General features: G+C 40.5%; 3 protein-coding genes across 7 annotated transcripts in view; all 3 read right to left on the reverse strand.

Annotated features, from left to right (window-relative positions):
• LOC129186917 (MICOS complex subunit mic25-b-like) overlaps positions 1–4,055 on the reverse strand; it is a 55,737-nt gene extending 51,682 nt beyond the window's left edge. For all 4 annotated transcript variants that reach the window (XM_054785658.1, XM_054785659.1, XM_054785656.1 and 1 more), the window contains exons 1-4: positions 3,839–4,055; positions 3,124–3,217; positions 2,953–3,007; positions 2,265–2,421 (exon numbers count right to left, since the gene is read on the reverse strand). In XM_054785658.1, the coding sequence (XP_054641633.1) occupies positions 2,265–2,421; positions 2,953–3,007; positions 3,124–3,217; positions 3,839–3,922 (390 nt within the window). In that variant the 5' untranslated portion in view covers positions 3,923–4,055. The remainder of the gene's footprint in view (positions 1–2,264; positions 2,422–2,952; positions 3,008–3,123; positions 3,218–3,838) is intronic.
• A 582-nt stretch (positions 4,056–4,637) lies between these two features.
• Positions 4,638–10,012, reverse strand: tpra1 (transmembrane protein, adipocyte asscociated 1). Of its 2 annotated transcripts, none has more exons than XM_054785769.1 (11): positions 9,846–10,012; positions 8,719–8,901; positions 8,497–8,629; positions 8,084–8,170; positions 7,119–7,191; positions 6,947–7,026; positions 6,724–6,834; positions 6,583–6,643; positions 6,187–6,289; positions 5,906–5,986; positions 4,638–5,818 (listed from the first exon to the last, which is right to left on the reverse strand). In XM_054785769.1, the coding sequence occupies exons 2-11, from the start codon at positions 8,889–8,891 to the stop codon at positions 5,548–5,550; spliced, it is 1,173 nt and encodes a 390-aa protein (XP_054641744.1). In that variant the 5' UTR covers positions 8,892–8,901; positions 9,846–10,012; the 3' UTR covers positions 4,638–5,547. The 2 variants fall into 2 exon arrangements, with proteins under 2 accessions (XP_054641744.1, XP_054641745.1); XM_054785770.1 differs by lacking the exon at positions 9,846–10,012 and adding an exon at positions 9,622–9,781.
• A 113-nt stretch (positions 10,013–10,125) lies between these two features.
• On the reverse strand, positions 10,126–14,088 carry trim107 (tripartite motif containing 107). Its single transcript, XM_054785768.1, has 2 exons — positions 14,011–14,088; positions 10,126–12,407 (listed from the first exon to the last, which is right to left on the reverse strand). The coding sequence occupies exon 2, from the start codon at positions 12,394–12,396 to the stop codon at positions 10,933–10,935; it is 1,464 nt and encodes a 487-aa protein (XP_054641743.1). The 5' UTR covers positions 12,397–12,407; positions 14,011–14,088; the 3' UTR covers positions 10,126–10,932.
• Between the last annotated feature and the right edge of the window lie 829 nt (positions 14,089–14,917).

Consider the following 14,917-nt stretch of genomic DNA (forward strand, 5'->3'; position numbering starts at 1 on the left):
AACGGTGCAATCTCCACAGACTGTTAACGAGGCAGGGTGCTTTCTTCTAGAACTTATTATACATTAGGTGAACAGGTTTGGAATAATTCACCACTTATTGCAGAGAACTACCAAGAGCATAGTTTACACTTGTACGGTGTTGTTTATGACCGTTGTGCTCGCTTAATTAAAATGGTGGAGAGAAATCTTTGACCATTGTTCAGATTAAAACAATGATTTTGTTAGTCCAATTAAGTTACATTTATTCACAGAGCACATTTAAAAAGGCAGTATGCTTTGCAATGAAAATATTTACAAACATAAGCAGCGATGTAATTCTCCGTTCCAAGTGTTAATGTGAGATATCAAAATCTAGTTCAACTGCAAAGGCAACACTGTTTTCCACTGTGTACAAGTAAAGTAAAGTATAAATACTACTACAGTACACTAATCAATGTTGTGAATATATTGTGGATTTGACCGCATAAATCTGACATCTTATTCTTATTTACAATGGGACACTCCACAGTCCAGTGCCACTAAAGTTGTCCCATTCAAAATGTAATCATTTTCGCCCAGCCGGGTCCAGCCCGAAGAAGCCACACGGTATTTCTCCCCCATAGACCCACCACCCGCCAGGTCAAGCATAAGGGTCCGGTGCTATGTGCTTTGTGTGGTGATCGAGGGTGGGCGCCTGGGCGACCTGGTCTTTGGCGGCTAAATCTGGTTCTTGGGACATGATATGTCACTTCTCTGGTGGGCAAGGAGCCCAAGGTTGTGCGGGAGGTTGAGACATTCCAACCAGGCATACAGTAATTGGACTCACCACGACCCACAGTTTAGGTTCTGGAACCAAACTCCTCGAGAGGGGCTGGACTTTGTTCTACTCTGGAGTTGCTGTAGGGGAGAGGTGTCGAGCTGGTGTGGGCTTATTAATAGTCCCCTGGCTCGGTGCCTCCATGTTGGAGTCATCCCCGGAGAACGAGAGGGTCACTTCCCTAAGCCTTCGGGTTGGTGAAAGGGTCCTGACTGCCGTTTGGGGGTACGCACCAAACGGCAGTTCAGTGTACACAGCCTTCTTGGCGTCTATCAGAGGGGTGCTGTAGAGCACCCCACCTGGTGACTCTGATAAACTTATTGGGAGGAGTTCGGTGAGGCAATGGAGCACGACTTTTGGTCGGCCTCAAAGAGGTTCTGGCAAACCGTCCGACCCCTCAGAAAGGGGAAGCAGTGCTCGGTCCACACTGACGGAAGCCTGCTGACTCGACTGAGGATATAGTAGGACAGTGGATGGAATATATTGAGGCCCTTCTAAATCTCACTGACATACCTTCCATAGAGAAAGCACAGTCTGAGGACAAGAACGTGGACAGTTCCATCACCGTGGCTGAGGTATCTGGAGTAGTCAAAACACTCCCCAGTGGCAAAGCTTCGGGTGTGGACGGGTTTCGCCCTGAGTTCCTCAAGGCTCTGGATGTTGAGGAACTGTCTTGGTTGACACGTCTCTTCAACAGTCGGGAACAGTTCCCCTGAATTGGCAGACCGGGGTGGTGGTCTACCTTTTCAAGAAGGGTGAGCGGAGGGTGTTTTCCAACTATAGGGGGATCACACTCCTCACGCTCACCGTCTATTCCAGGGTGCTGGAGAGAAGGGTACGACCGTTAGTCGAACCTCAGCTGCAGGAGGTGCAATGTGGTTTTCGTCCCGGTCGCAGAACACTGGACCAGCTTTACACCCTTGCAAGGGTACTGTTCCTGACAACAATTAACCAATTGTGTGTATACTGTATACCTGTATATACACTAATGCATATATTGTTTTCATCTTTTTTGTTTATTTTTTCAGTTGCTACATTTGAAATATTTAAAAAACACATATATAACATATTTTCAATGATGATATATATTCATTACATAAATGGAAATCAACATCTATGAAAAATGAATAATAAGTCAATTTCTAAAATTGTCATTAAAAGTCTAAACAGCAGAGGGTGCTGTTGGTCAACAAAAGAGTTGGAGCAAACATAAAAATGTCCACTCTACCGATTTTAGAACGTTGCCTTAAAAGCATATGAAGATATGTAAAGTGTCTTCAGAAGTTTTATTACTAATGTATAAGTGAAGCCGTACTGTTAAATAAAACAGTTTTTTAAAGACATGTTTTGAAAGTGTCGGTAGTTTTGTCTGCAGTATTTAAGTTTTGGGGCTATTTAGCAGCGTAAGTCAAACTCATTGGGGAGCACGAGCCCTCCTCAATATTATGTTACAGACAGTGCGACTCACCAGCATCTTAGCCTTTTCGTGCTCTTCCCAAGCCTTCCCTTTCTCAATGATGAGCGAGGGGCTCAGGTCATCCAACCCCACGGTGGCTGCAGTCTCTCTCTCTCTCTGAGCAAGTCTGGCCAATTGCTCCTCCACCAAGGCCTGCTGGTTCTCAAAACTGAAATCAGAGAGATAAGAGTAGTGCAAGGTAAATGTCAAGTTTTATTAACTACTTGATTATTGTTCTACATAAATGCAGGAACACTAAAGATTTTTAAAGGATATCTGACTGATATTTGAGGTATCGGGAGGGGGCAAAAATTAAAACCATAGAGCGACACATTGTTTTCAGGTAATTACAGATCTGAATTATGGGAAGTTATTTTAATGAGAGCAGGTCACAACTCCAGTGGCCCAAGATAGCATATGAGGATATCTGACTGATATTTGAGGTATCGGGAGGGGGCAAAAATTAAAACCATAGAGCGACACATTGTTTTCAGGTAATTACAGATCTGAATTATGGGAAGTTATTTTAATGAGAGCAGGTCACAACTCCAGTGGCCCAAGATAGCATATGAGCCCCAAGCACAACTGATGTCATGGAATAAATGTTCATTAGCCAATGTTCTTCTTCATCCATCAACTTCACAAGTATCAAGATTCCACACAATTTACATTAAATTAAAACGGTGACAACAGCACTCACTTTCTACGGATTTCCTCTTGTACTTCTGTGGTAGAGGCTCTGGGTGATTTTAAACCTGGAAAACAAAACATACCAGGAATATAATAGTTCTTCCTATTATACAAGTAATACACTAGAAAGAACAACAAATGAACAAATGTAGTAAAGTTCATATCTTTGAAGGCAACATACTTGATGTTTTGTGGCTGTCTTGCTGAGACAGCGGTTTCTTGGAGCTGCCGGACCCCTGGGCGTCCCTCATTCGCCTGAGAACATCCTCTGAAAGCTAGAAAACCAATATGTGAGGTAATATACGCTCATCTAGCACAATAATGGCTACACAATATTAGGGAGGAAGTAGGTAAAGATGCAATTTCCCTTATTTTTTTCCCAACATTTTCATACATTTATAATGCAAATGTTGACATGTACAGTCCCAGGACGTATTCCCTGAGTTTGTAAACAATTGATAAAATACATGAATATATACAATATATTTTAACAAGACCACAAAAACACACATATACAGTATTTGTGAACATAAACATGGAATATAACTAAAAGGTATCAATCGCTTCACGCGAGTATCGATCCAATATCCAATACATCCTTGTATCAGTAATGTCTTAATTTGGATCGATCGGCCCACCTCTAATGTCCACTTTACTTTCATTACATTGTAAACTAGACACAGTAGTGGTGTCAATTACAATGTCATGCGTGTCAGTAAAGGGGTGTTTGTGTGCCTATGAGTAAGTTCAAGTGAGGACGCCCACTGGCCAACAGTTATTATTAACATGAGTAACGTAGCTGATCAACAGTTATTAACATCAGTTCAATAGCGTAGCTGACCGTTAAGTGCGGGCTAACAAAAAGACGACTTAAACGAAATAACGTTAACAGTTACCTTCACTCCTTCAATAACCGTGACCTTCTCCTCTTCGTCCAGTCCGAATGACACTTTCCTCGCCGCACTGCCATTCCCTCCCATGTCGAAAACGTTGTCTGTCCCACCTGGGTGTTTTTAGATTTAATTCAGCTTCGTTTTCTGGCAGTGAGACATTTGTTTGACAGCAGGCTGGACTCGCCGGCCGAGACCGCTGATCAAAACGGTCCAATCAAGGTCACTGTGACTGTGCAGTATTCTTAAAGCTGATTGGTTGTATGAAAGAAATGCTGACGTTATACGTGTTTAGTAGAAGTGGTCGATGGGAAATGTAGTCCAGCTTCAGTCTGATACTAGCACAGTATTGTAAAGCACAAAGCATGTGTTTATTTTAATTAAACATCGTATTCTATTTAAAGTTGTTTCCGAAAATGTCTCAATATCTTCCACAGCATTACTATGAAAACAAGATATTTTAAAAAAACATTAGCAGTTCATGAATTCTGATTTTTATTCTGTGTGTGTATGTGTATGTATATATATATATATATATATACACACACACACACATATATGTGTGTGTGTGTATTATATATATATATATACACATATACATCAGGGAATTAATACTTGTAATCAAATAAACAGATAAACACAAAATTCTTCACACATGTCAAAAGATGAGAAATAATGTGCAACACTAAAAGCTGACTTCCCAGTCTCTTAGTCATACAACACTGTTCAGCTGAATATAAAACACTATAAAGTATAATTAAGAATGCTGTGGGTTGTTGCTCCATAATAAATTCATCGAACATAATCTTGTGGTATGCCTTCCACATACAGGTTATGGTTTAATGCACTGATCTTGCACAACACAAACACTTTCCAAGCAAACACACCAATCCATGATAAGTTTTTGCTATGACTCATAATTACCCATCTTAGACAAAATAGCTGATTCATTTCCAGCTTGAATAAAGGAAGAAGTTTGGCATCAGTAAGACATTAAAACTGATTGACCGATATTTATACTTTCATTAGATCTGTACATCATGTACAAGTAGGAATGTCAGGTTTCAAAATAAATAGAAGAAAAAAGGATTAAGACCATGATTGAGAATTTGAGCATCGCTCAGTGGCGAGTCGCTACGAGTGGTGAATCTGTTCAGCTGACTTTCATTTTACACTGCAACACAGAACACCAACATTTTTACTTGTTAACACATCAGCAATTAGTTCAAAATATAAAATGTACCAGTCGACAGCACAAAACCTTGCCTTGTATATCGGGACATGACAACAAAGGGCAATACGCGGTAGCAATGTACTGAAACAGTTCAGTGGGAATGTACAGATGATAATTGTCTCTAAAATCATGTTAAGACTTAAAGACTTGGGCTCTTGAAATGAAAAAAATTTTCCTCACTGAGGACAAAGTGATTGCTGTTGACAAGCAGAATGAGAGAAGACGTGTTCCAGCAGCTTGAATGTGGAATACAGCAGCAGTACGCGCTGGAAACAGTGTTATAAAAGCGGTTGATAATCACAGCCCTCCACGTTGATGGAGAGAAAAAGTTCCCTCCTCCCTCGTCCACGTCAACACTCATCCACCCGGTCTCCTAAAAGAACCAACTTTACCTATTTCTGTGAGTCAAACTACTTTGGTCAAACACCATTTTTACACACGTTCAAGTCCAAATGCATGACGCTTCCCCCAAAAAAGGAAATTAGACGTTAATAGGTCTCCACCGATCAGCTTCGATGCTGTTGATGCTGCTGGACCCATAGGGTCCGGAAGCAACATCATCTAGGTATGCGCCAACCATTCCTGTACTGCTGGGACCAGACCCATCAAACTGGGTGGAGGAATAGTACAGGCCCTGGTCAGTGAGCTCCTTACGACCAAGAGTTGCAGCAACTGTCGGTGGTAGATTGACGTCAGTGTCATCTGGCTCGTCCACCTGTGACTTGTAGGAAAACAGGATCTTGGGTTCGGAGCTGCGAAGGGAAAGGGATAAGAGGGCTTAAATTAATTTGAATTAAACAATGGAACACCTTTCATTTCAGTGATTTTTCCTTACATACCCAAAGAATCCTTTGAGGAATGTGACATATATGAGTGGCGCAAAAGCAGAGAAGTACAGGAAGGTGGTGACATCCACACAGCTGGTTCACAAGGACACAAAGACTTATGATTCAACTGTAATTAGCAGCAACTTCAGTTACGATACACAAGTAAAATATAGACAGAGTATACACTTCCGCTAAAGAAGACCATTTAAAATGTATCCGATTTGTACAACTACAGTACCAGTTCCACTGTATGTATCAATTGTTAGTAGTAGTAGTAATATTAGTATACTGACCAGAGTCCCTCAATAATGTCTGCACACAGAAGAGCACTTCCCAGGCCTTGGATTAAGTTCAGTAACGACAAGATGGCAGCATACATATAGAAACTCCTCTTAGCTGGATAGAGGAAACATACACTGTAGCAATATTGCACTTCTACGCAGTAAAAAATAAATAAAACACTGACTGAAGTTACTTCACTTTATTAGTTAAAAACAACATTAAGCTGATGCAAAAGTATCGTAATTTAAATAGCATAGCGTCACATCTTTTGAGTGTAGAAAGTCCAGTTCATACTTAACGAAAAGAGGTACAGTACCCATAATGTTAGAGATAGTTGTCGATATGATGTAGCACAGTTGTATATTCAAGTATAATGTCTAATTTCTACTATATGTATTAAAACTTACATGGCAGAGATATCCTCTCCCTCACTGGCGTTTTAGGCAAGATCACAATCAGAGAGTACACCTGTAAAATACATTGTCAGTAAAGTATCAAGAATTATGTGTTTTTTCCCTTTTTAACTAATGGTACCACTGGTTACTAACCAAGAAGAAAAAGGAGGAGCTGGCCAACCAGAAGTGTCGTCCTCCATGGCCGTAGATGTTGAAGTCCTCAGCGGACAGGTGACTGTCAGGGTACAGGATCTCTAAAGCGCCCTATAAAAGGTCAAAGTTTTTAAGTTCTTGTACATTTGATTATTTTTGCTTATGAGGAAAATAAAATGTATGTGTCATTTAACAATGTCATTTCTTGCGCTTCTGAAATTACCTGTGTGATGGAGTATGCCAGTGCAAGCACAGCAGTGATAGCCAGAACGCGCTTTATACTGGATTTGCTCTCCAGGTGACCTGATACATGTGAAAGGAAAACTGCTTTTGAACGTTTTGGGGGAAAAAATGTGTGTTAAGATATGTACTATAAAAACAAACTATTAACTAACCGAAAGCCAGTCCAAGAATGACAACGCTGAGTTCAATTGCCAATAAGAAGAAGCGGGAGATTTCCCATAAGACCTAAGTAAGAAAAAAAAAAAAAATAATCATGGGACAGCAAAGATCAGGAGATCCCACTGTGACAAAACAAATATACTGTAAGTGAGAAAACATCATGTGTTTAACTTTTTCAAGAATTACATAACCAGTACTTTCCAGTGCAACCGTTTCACTGCTCACAGTAGTGTACATGGATCCATCTGGTATGTGAACAATGTCAACTATGCCTTTTTTCATTTTATGCATTGGCCTTACAAAGTCATGCTGAGGCTGACATCAGGCTCTCTGCTGAGTATTTCATAAAACAAGTGACTGTGTATATCGTAGCGGCTGCTTCTAATTCATATTAGAACAGTTCAGTTTTTCAAGAGATTGTTGGGGGAAGAAAAAACATGTTGTAAAAACTGCAACGTTCCACTCTAACATGTCGACAGATAATGCACAGTAAGTGCCAATGAGTGTATTTTTTTCTTTGCATTTTTGTGGTTATGGGACAAACACCTCATCCTGTTTTGATCATATATATTGCATTTCCTCATATAGTGGCCAGATTTGTTTATTTACATAACTGCAGAGAGTACAAGGTCTCTATTAGAGGTAAGGCATTAATTGGTGGTTGGTTAGTAGAATAAATCAATTTTTTATACTAATGTTAACTATTGATAATGATGAGAATATTGATATTTCCACATATAAAGACACTTAGTCAAAATAACATATTATAATATTATATTGCAATATTATGTTACAGCTTGCAGCAGCGCAGAACTGGAATGCATCATACTGACAGCGGTTTCTAGTATTTTGGCTGTCTCGGTATAGCTAAAACTATTGGATGTAATTGGCCAGCGTAGGCATGCCCGATCTTGTGGTGGGTTAGTGTTCAAAGCAACTTCGATTTAAACTTGCTTACTTTGTCAATAATGGTGGCAGAGCTGGATGAACTGACAGTCATTGATACAATGGCCCGGGTGATTCCGACTGCTGCTACAACAAATACCTGAGAAATACACAAACATGTTGGGAGACGTTAGAAATACTTTGCCATCAAGTAAGAGCAACATGTTCTTGAAACAGCGCGACGTGTGACCTTTGAAGGCCTAAAGAGGCAGATATCATGTAGAATGAAATGCGTTAAGAGTCTGCACGGTACATTATATTGTTAGGACACACCAATCGAAAGGGAATATGAGCAAAAGACAGCAGCCACTGTAAAGTAACTGACCGTTTCACGACTCATTCAAATTTACTGTTGATTGATTGAATGAATGAATGAATGAATGAATGAATGAATGAATGAATGAATAAATAAATAAATAGTCCTACCAGCAGGTAAAAGGTGATGAAGATAGGGCTTGAGGTGAGTCGAATCTTGGCCCTGGCTGAAGGCAGCTTCCACATCAGGAAAACAAAGAAGGCCACATTAGGCACAAGAAGGAGAAGGTCCCAGAAGCGCACCCTAGGAAAAAGGTGAGAATTTGAAGACAAACATGACTGGCATTGTCAGGACATTTGATTTTGTTTCACCTTCCCGTTACTGGCAATTACCTGGAGTCACCAACATCCTCATAAAGAACTTGGAGACATTTGTGAGGCTTGCTGATGTTGGCTTCCGAATCAGGAAGCCAGGTAGGGAATGCGGATGTGTTCTCCAGTGATGTGGATGTGACGCTGCCATTGTATTGAGCAAACCTAACCACAGCAGTCACTGTGGCTAGCATGTTTTTCCTCCTGGGAGAGGGGTTTGGGAAGGCAGGGAAAGAAATGACAAAATCTTAATTTCTTTAAGATCTGAGACAACTAGAAATTGGTTGTAAAATGCTAGAAATTCTACTAGAAAGCCACATTTAAAACAATATAAATACAACGAGGACTATCACGCTGGTTACCCCAGAGCATAAGAACACCATGCAATTTCGACATTGTGACCAAAACACATGCATGAACATATCTTGTACCTGGCAGGTACGTCACAATACTGTATCGGCTTTAAGACAAACATGTAACGACTCTGGTGACAGAGTATATAAGAAACGTGAGAGTTACAAACGTAAAAAGAAAAAATATCTTTTGCAGCATCACTGGGAGTACTTCCTGCGGTTAATATGGGTTTAATGCTACGGTAACTTGTTTATCATTCCAGGTATTATAGTTGCCCCCATGCGTCTGTTTATTTGTTATGTTTAGTTGGTGTAGTATTCTTACCCCACGCCGGTGGTTGGTGTTCCGCGTAGTGACACCACCCCTGCCATTTCAACTGCATGTTTCTTAATATGAAGTAGTCTCTATAAGTTATGTATATTAATGTGTGTACGAAATTTACACGACACGGAGCCGTTCCAAAAGCTTCACTAATAGTACGCTCAAAGTTACAATCATTTTACAAACAGTGAGTCCAACTGTTGCTGCATTCGCTGAGTTTTAACACAACACCTTTTCAGGGAACGTTACCTGTTAGCCGACGTTGCTAGCTATCCTATTGACCAATGTCAGTGTACTTTGCAAAGTGACATAAATCCCTTCAAAACGGTCTTTAAACATCCATAGATACACGAGGGGTTATGAATGTGATGATACCGACGGGAAACCACTGGTTTTGTTAGTACGGAAACAAAAGTGAAAATAGTCCAAACGTAGTGACGCTAATCAAGTACGTAATCCTACGAAATAAATACCTTCACAGAAGACTCGAATTCCCTTGTCCGACTGAAGGTGACTATACGTGGTAAAAATGTCAACGTATGACTCACATAGTGTCATACAAATGAGATGGGTCACTAAACTGTTCAATATCTCGAGACATCTCTGACGAGCTGCGTTAACAAATACCACGGATGGTCATCTGACATCTCGGCAGCCTTCCGGACGCGGAGCACATCTCGCGAGATTATATTATGTCTCCACTCGAGTGTTCTTGTGCGCATGCGTCACAATAAATAACAAAGCGGACACACTTTACATTATTTATTTTCCAGACATATAAATGCCTACATTTTGTTGTTTCTAATGTTACAAAAGGCAAACATGTAAAAATATAATTTCTGCACTATTTTTTAAGCCGTCAGGTATTTTTACATTTACTGAGTTGCATTGCGCCATATTGAAAGCGGTTTCTTTTCTTTTTTTTATTTAGCGACATGAGTCAAATTGTACATGCCAGTATGATGCGGTGCATTTCTACACCACTTCAAACTAGCATCATAAAAAACATGTGTTTAATTAATTTCATATTTACTGACCGTATTACTCTATTATATTTCAATATTATTAATTTACATTCATGCTTACTTCATTATATCATTTCTAGCTCTATTCTTGAACTATGTTTCAAAGAGAGGCGTATTCATTTAATATTCACTTCCTGTAATCACCTGACAGTATCATGTAATACAGTGTTATGTTACACCATTGAAATTAACAAGCATAATAATAAACATATTGTTCAATTAATTCCTCTATGTCAGTGTTTTTCAAATCTAATGAAATAATGTGGCAATAAGTTACATCTCTAATGTTTGCTTTAAATCTTTCTTCCCCCCCAAGAATAGCTGATTTAACTTGGGAATTCTTTACGTATCATCTTATAGTTTCATACTGTTCTGCTTTGATATGCAGGCCACATTTATGCAGGCACTCTTCTGATTTCCTGCTAGTTTTCTTGATGTAAACGTAATTTTTGACACAGCTCTTAGACCCTATTAGATTCTGCATTGTGTGTGTTGCGGATTTGCAAAGTCAATCGACAAGGTTGAAAAGAGATCATTATGAAATGATGGTGACACGTGCTTTGGGGTGTCCTGACATCATCCTATAGGCCAGGTGCACAGGTTCAGTCAAGTTTACCTCACAAGTGTGCACAAGCATCTTTCCGCCCGTGGAGCTGATGTTATAGAAGCTCAGTGTGTGGCTGCTGAAGCTCAGCCTGACCTCCAGCCTGCACGACACAGTGGTCCTCATCAGAGGCACATCTCGACCCTGCTCGAAGGCTGTCAGCAAGTTGTTGAACCACATGAGGCACCAGGAACCCTGGCTGCTTTCCAGAGCTGAGGAGATGCCACTTCGCTCCAGCTTCCCGCTGTAGCACAACCCGATGATCCAAGGAGCGCCGTCTAGCTCCACCTCCCAGCAGTGGTCGCCTTCGGAAAAGCTCTGGGAGCTGAGGACCTGGAAGAAGCTTGTGAATCTTTGAGGAGAAGGAGGGTAGGGCTGCTTCTTAGCACTGAACGTCACAGTCTTCAAGTCCTCCGAGAGGACAAGGTTAGGATGAGCTGTCGTTTGGTCAAAGGTCACCTCAGATGGGTTGAGAGTGTTGCGGAGGGAGCGCTGAATCACACCGAGTCTTTCCTTGATCTCAGAGTACATGTCTTCTAATTTAGGAACGACACGAGCCGGGTTGACTTTTGACTCCACACGGTCCTGCTCTTCTCCGATAGGTCTTCCAATCATGTGCACAATGTGTGGGTGAAGATCTTGAAGGTCTTCTGTGAACTCGGTTTCATCTTCTTCAGCTAAAAGAGACTGGGTTCTGAGCAGGACGTGTCTCAGCTGCATGGTCAGCTGAGAGGCCTGGCTGACTCTCTGCTTCATGCTAGCTTCACCTGGAGAAAGCTCCTCATCCATCAGCTGCATCACCTGCACACTATACTTCTGCAGCAAGTCATTCATCTGCTGCAGATGTTTGGATGCTTTTTCTCTTTGCAGCGCATTAGCAGCAGTCAGCTCAGCCTCCTGTTCCTTCTCTCTCTTCAACGCATCCTCCGCCATCTCCAACTGCACGGCTAACTCTGTGGCGTAAGACGCCAGTTTCAACTTCGTCAGTCCAGTCTGAGGTTTGGATTCATGTTCCTCACTCCCCGAGCTCTGCTCACTTATATTTAGTCGGCCTCTGGTGTTCCATTCCTCCCCAACTGGACACAAGTCATTTTCATAACATTTAGCCGGCTTGGCTTGAGCTGCAGCGGCTTTGTAGGACTCGACAATGCTGCACATCTTGGAGCTTGTCACAACTGCTTGCTTCCCTTGGTAGTCAGCCTGGCACTCTGGGCAGCTGTGATGGTCCAGCCCCTCTCCCATTGTCTGAATGCAGGCATGGCAGTAGATATGACCGCAGGGGAGGAACACTGGCTCAGAGTACATCTGCAAGCAGATAGGGCAGCTAAGAGCTAAAGCTAAGGCCTCTGTAGGATTCTTCACAGAAGGATTTGCGTCCGCTTGACTTGCCGACATGTTGACACACCCTGCAAAAAAACACACATTATTCAACTTCGGCAAGACTTCAATCCAATGAGCGTCTAAAGCAGCAGCCCCCAACTCATTTTTTCTACATTTTAAAATACAACCACTAAAAAAAAAAGATAACAGCAAAAGTGAAAAGAAGACCAAAAAGGCCATCACAACATAAAAAGTTGAAATGTTAATGCTAATAAGACAAAGCTGACATGCAGCATGTTTTTTTCTTTAAATATGCATGACTTCTTTGCATGTTAAATTGGTTTCAACCTATTTTACCGACCCTCGCATCCTTTGTTCTCCGGGGAAAACGTTTGGACACCCCTGATCTAAAGAATGAACTTCTCAAGGTTGATTTCTTTTTATGCCGCTACAAAAGTAGGCTTATGATGGCCAAGTGTGACAATAACCATAGAACCAGAAACGGTCGAATGACTTGGGTAAGTCTCTGTCTGTCTTGGCTGCTTAGTATAATACAGTCCAACCTCGGTTTTCATACGCTTCAGTTTTTGCATGATTCGGTTTTCGTCAAAAAGTTTCACAAAAAAATTTTGTGAAACAGACATATTGTAGAATACCAAACTAGGCATTTTCAGAGTTGTTTATGGGTCTGTCTATTATTTGCATTTTTTCGCGATTCGCGGGGATCTGGGAACATCACCGTATTCGCCATGATCGAATATCAACAAAGACACATGCTTATCATTTCAGGAGCAAGTCACCTTGCAGAAAAGGAAAAAGTGTTTGCATGCTTTGAATGGGAAAAAGCAGCGGCATTTAAAAAAAATGAAATCTTCATATAAAGTTTCTGGACCTTGACATTTGTTTCTGTTAAGACAAATGTGGGATCGGAAATGGCAGTTTCAATGAGACAAATACACGTGTCTGTTTTTTTTTTTGCCATTTGATGCTATTTTAAGGAACCAAGATAAAAAAAAAAAAAAAAAAATTACAGACGCGTCCACAGGCAAATGTTACCTAGTATGTCTATTCAGCACCTCCAAAATGTACTGAAACTAAAAACTAAAAGGCAGACTTTTTAATACAGCGCTGTATAAATCGGTCACTTAGTAGGAGGAAGTGCTTTTCGAGAAGGCACATTGCGTTTGTAGGTCTGCGTCTGATTACCTTGATAGTAAGTTTCGTTTTCCGCGCAAAAACTTGAGGCTAGCCTCAAGTCCAAACGTTTTTATTAAATCGGCATAAGTCATGTATAGTGGTCGTTTGAAGTATGTTTTGTGTTTTGCTTTCTTTCTCTTGTGTGCAATTTCCACTCGAAACTTAATATAGAAAACTTGATGATTTTATGATATGGAAACGCATGTGCGCGGGTTTTGACGTCACAAAAGACATTTTAAACAGCCCCCCCCCAAAAAAACAACAAAATCCACCTGAGCAATATCAGTAACTACAGCGCTGCTAGTAATTTAGCCTGAAATTCCCATGGACTTAACGAGTAAGTAAGACGAGTTAACCTGTTTGGATTTATTTCCTCTGCCTCGACGTCGCAGCACATCATTTCTTAAAAAACGGCTCTACATGACATCTACTGCATGTGTTGTTTAAATGTGTTTAAAATCCATAACGACCGATTTTAAAAGTGTTACTCACTGATTCAAAGAAGCCGGCCTGTAGTGTTGTCAAATGTTCTTGTAAACAAGGAAGTCTGCACTCATCTGTTCGACTCTCATATGCCCCCTGGTGGTCACTCCATAGTAAACCAATGAGCAATGTAATAGCTCATAACGTGCAAATTCACATAAAGCCTACAGAATAAAACGACAGTAATCCATTCATATTAAACCTTTGGGGTTCCACCGGAGGACAGAAGTGTACTCCCAAAAATTACCATAAAACAGATTAATTTTTTTCTACTTTTTTGCTTAACTCTCTCAATCAACTTGTGTTCTAATAAAATATTTTTACTATTTTAACCCTCTAAATTCCCATTTGATTCAATGATGTCCGTTTTTTCTGAGAAAAATCCAAACAAAGTGAGTTATTTTCACGAAGTGGAGCTCAAGTAGCGACAGCAGAGCAGCTTGTTTGTAGTTCCAAACAAATTTGCTTTGCTTTTTCATGGTGGTAATGATTTTTTGCCAATGCTTGATGGCCATCTGAGTCGTCATGGTCCATTGCGTCATTAAGCCCCGCCCCCACCGGAACCTACCAGACAAAACCCGGTAGGAAACACCTACAATGTGAAAATTGTCAAATTTCATTCTAAACAGTAAATATGACAAATTGGGCAATTTTTAAACAAAATTAAACCCTGAAATTAGAAAATGCATGTTTCTATTGGGATTTTATTCAATGGGTTTTTTAATAAGGTAAAAAATGGTACCCATAATGGAAGTCAGTGTTTTTTTTTTCCAGTAGGAAACACTACCACCTACAATTAGAAAATTATCCCATCTGTTCTAACCAGTAAATATGACAGATGGGACTATTTTTCAACAAAATGAAACCTTGAAATTAGAAAATGCATGTTTATATTGTCTGTGCCCTGCGATTGGCT

This window comes from Dunckerocampus dactyliophorus, chromosome 8, assembly GCF_027744805.1.
Source record: "Dunckerocampus dactyliophorus isolate RoL2022-P2 chromosome 8, RoL_Ddac_1.1, whole genome shotgun sequence".
Lineage (NCBI taxonomy): Eukaryota > Metazoa > Chordata > Actinopteri > Syngnathiformes > Syngnathidae > Dunckerocampus > Dunckerocampus dactyliophorus.

Coding starts and splice junctions, on each gene's coding strand:
- tpra1 (XM_054785769.1), bottom strand. CDS start 8,891: ATGCTAGCCACAGTGACTGCTGTGGTTAGGTTTGCTCAATACAATGGC. Junction 7,027..7,118: donor CATTCTTGGACTGGCTTTCG/GTTAGTTAATAG, acceptor CACATGTATCAG/GTCACCTGGAGAGCAAATCC. Junction 6,644..6,723: donor GCTCCTCCTTTTTCTTCTTG/GTTAGTAACCAG, acceptor TGTATTTTACAG/GTGTACTCTCTGATTGTGAT.
- trim107 (XM_054785768.1), bottom strand. CDS start 12,396: ATGTCGGCAAGTCAAGCGGACGCAAATCCTTCTGTGAAGAATCCTACA.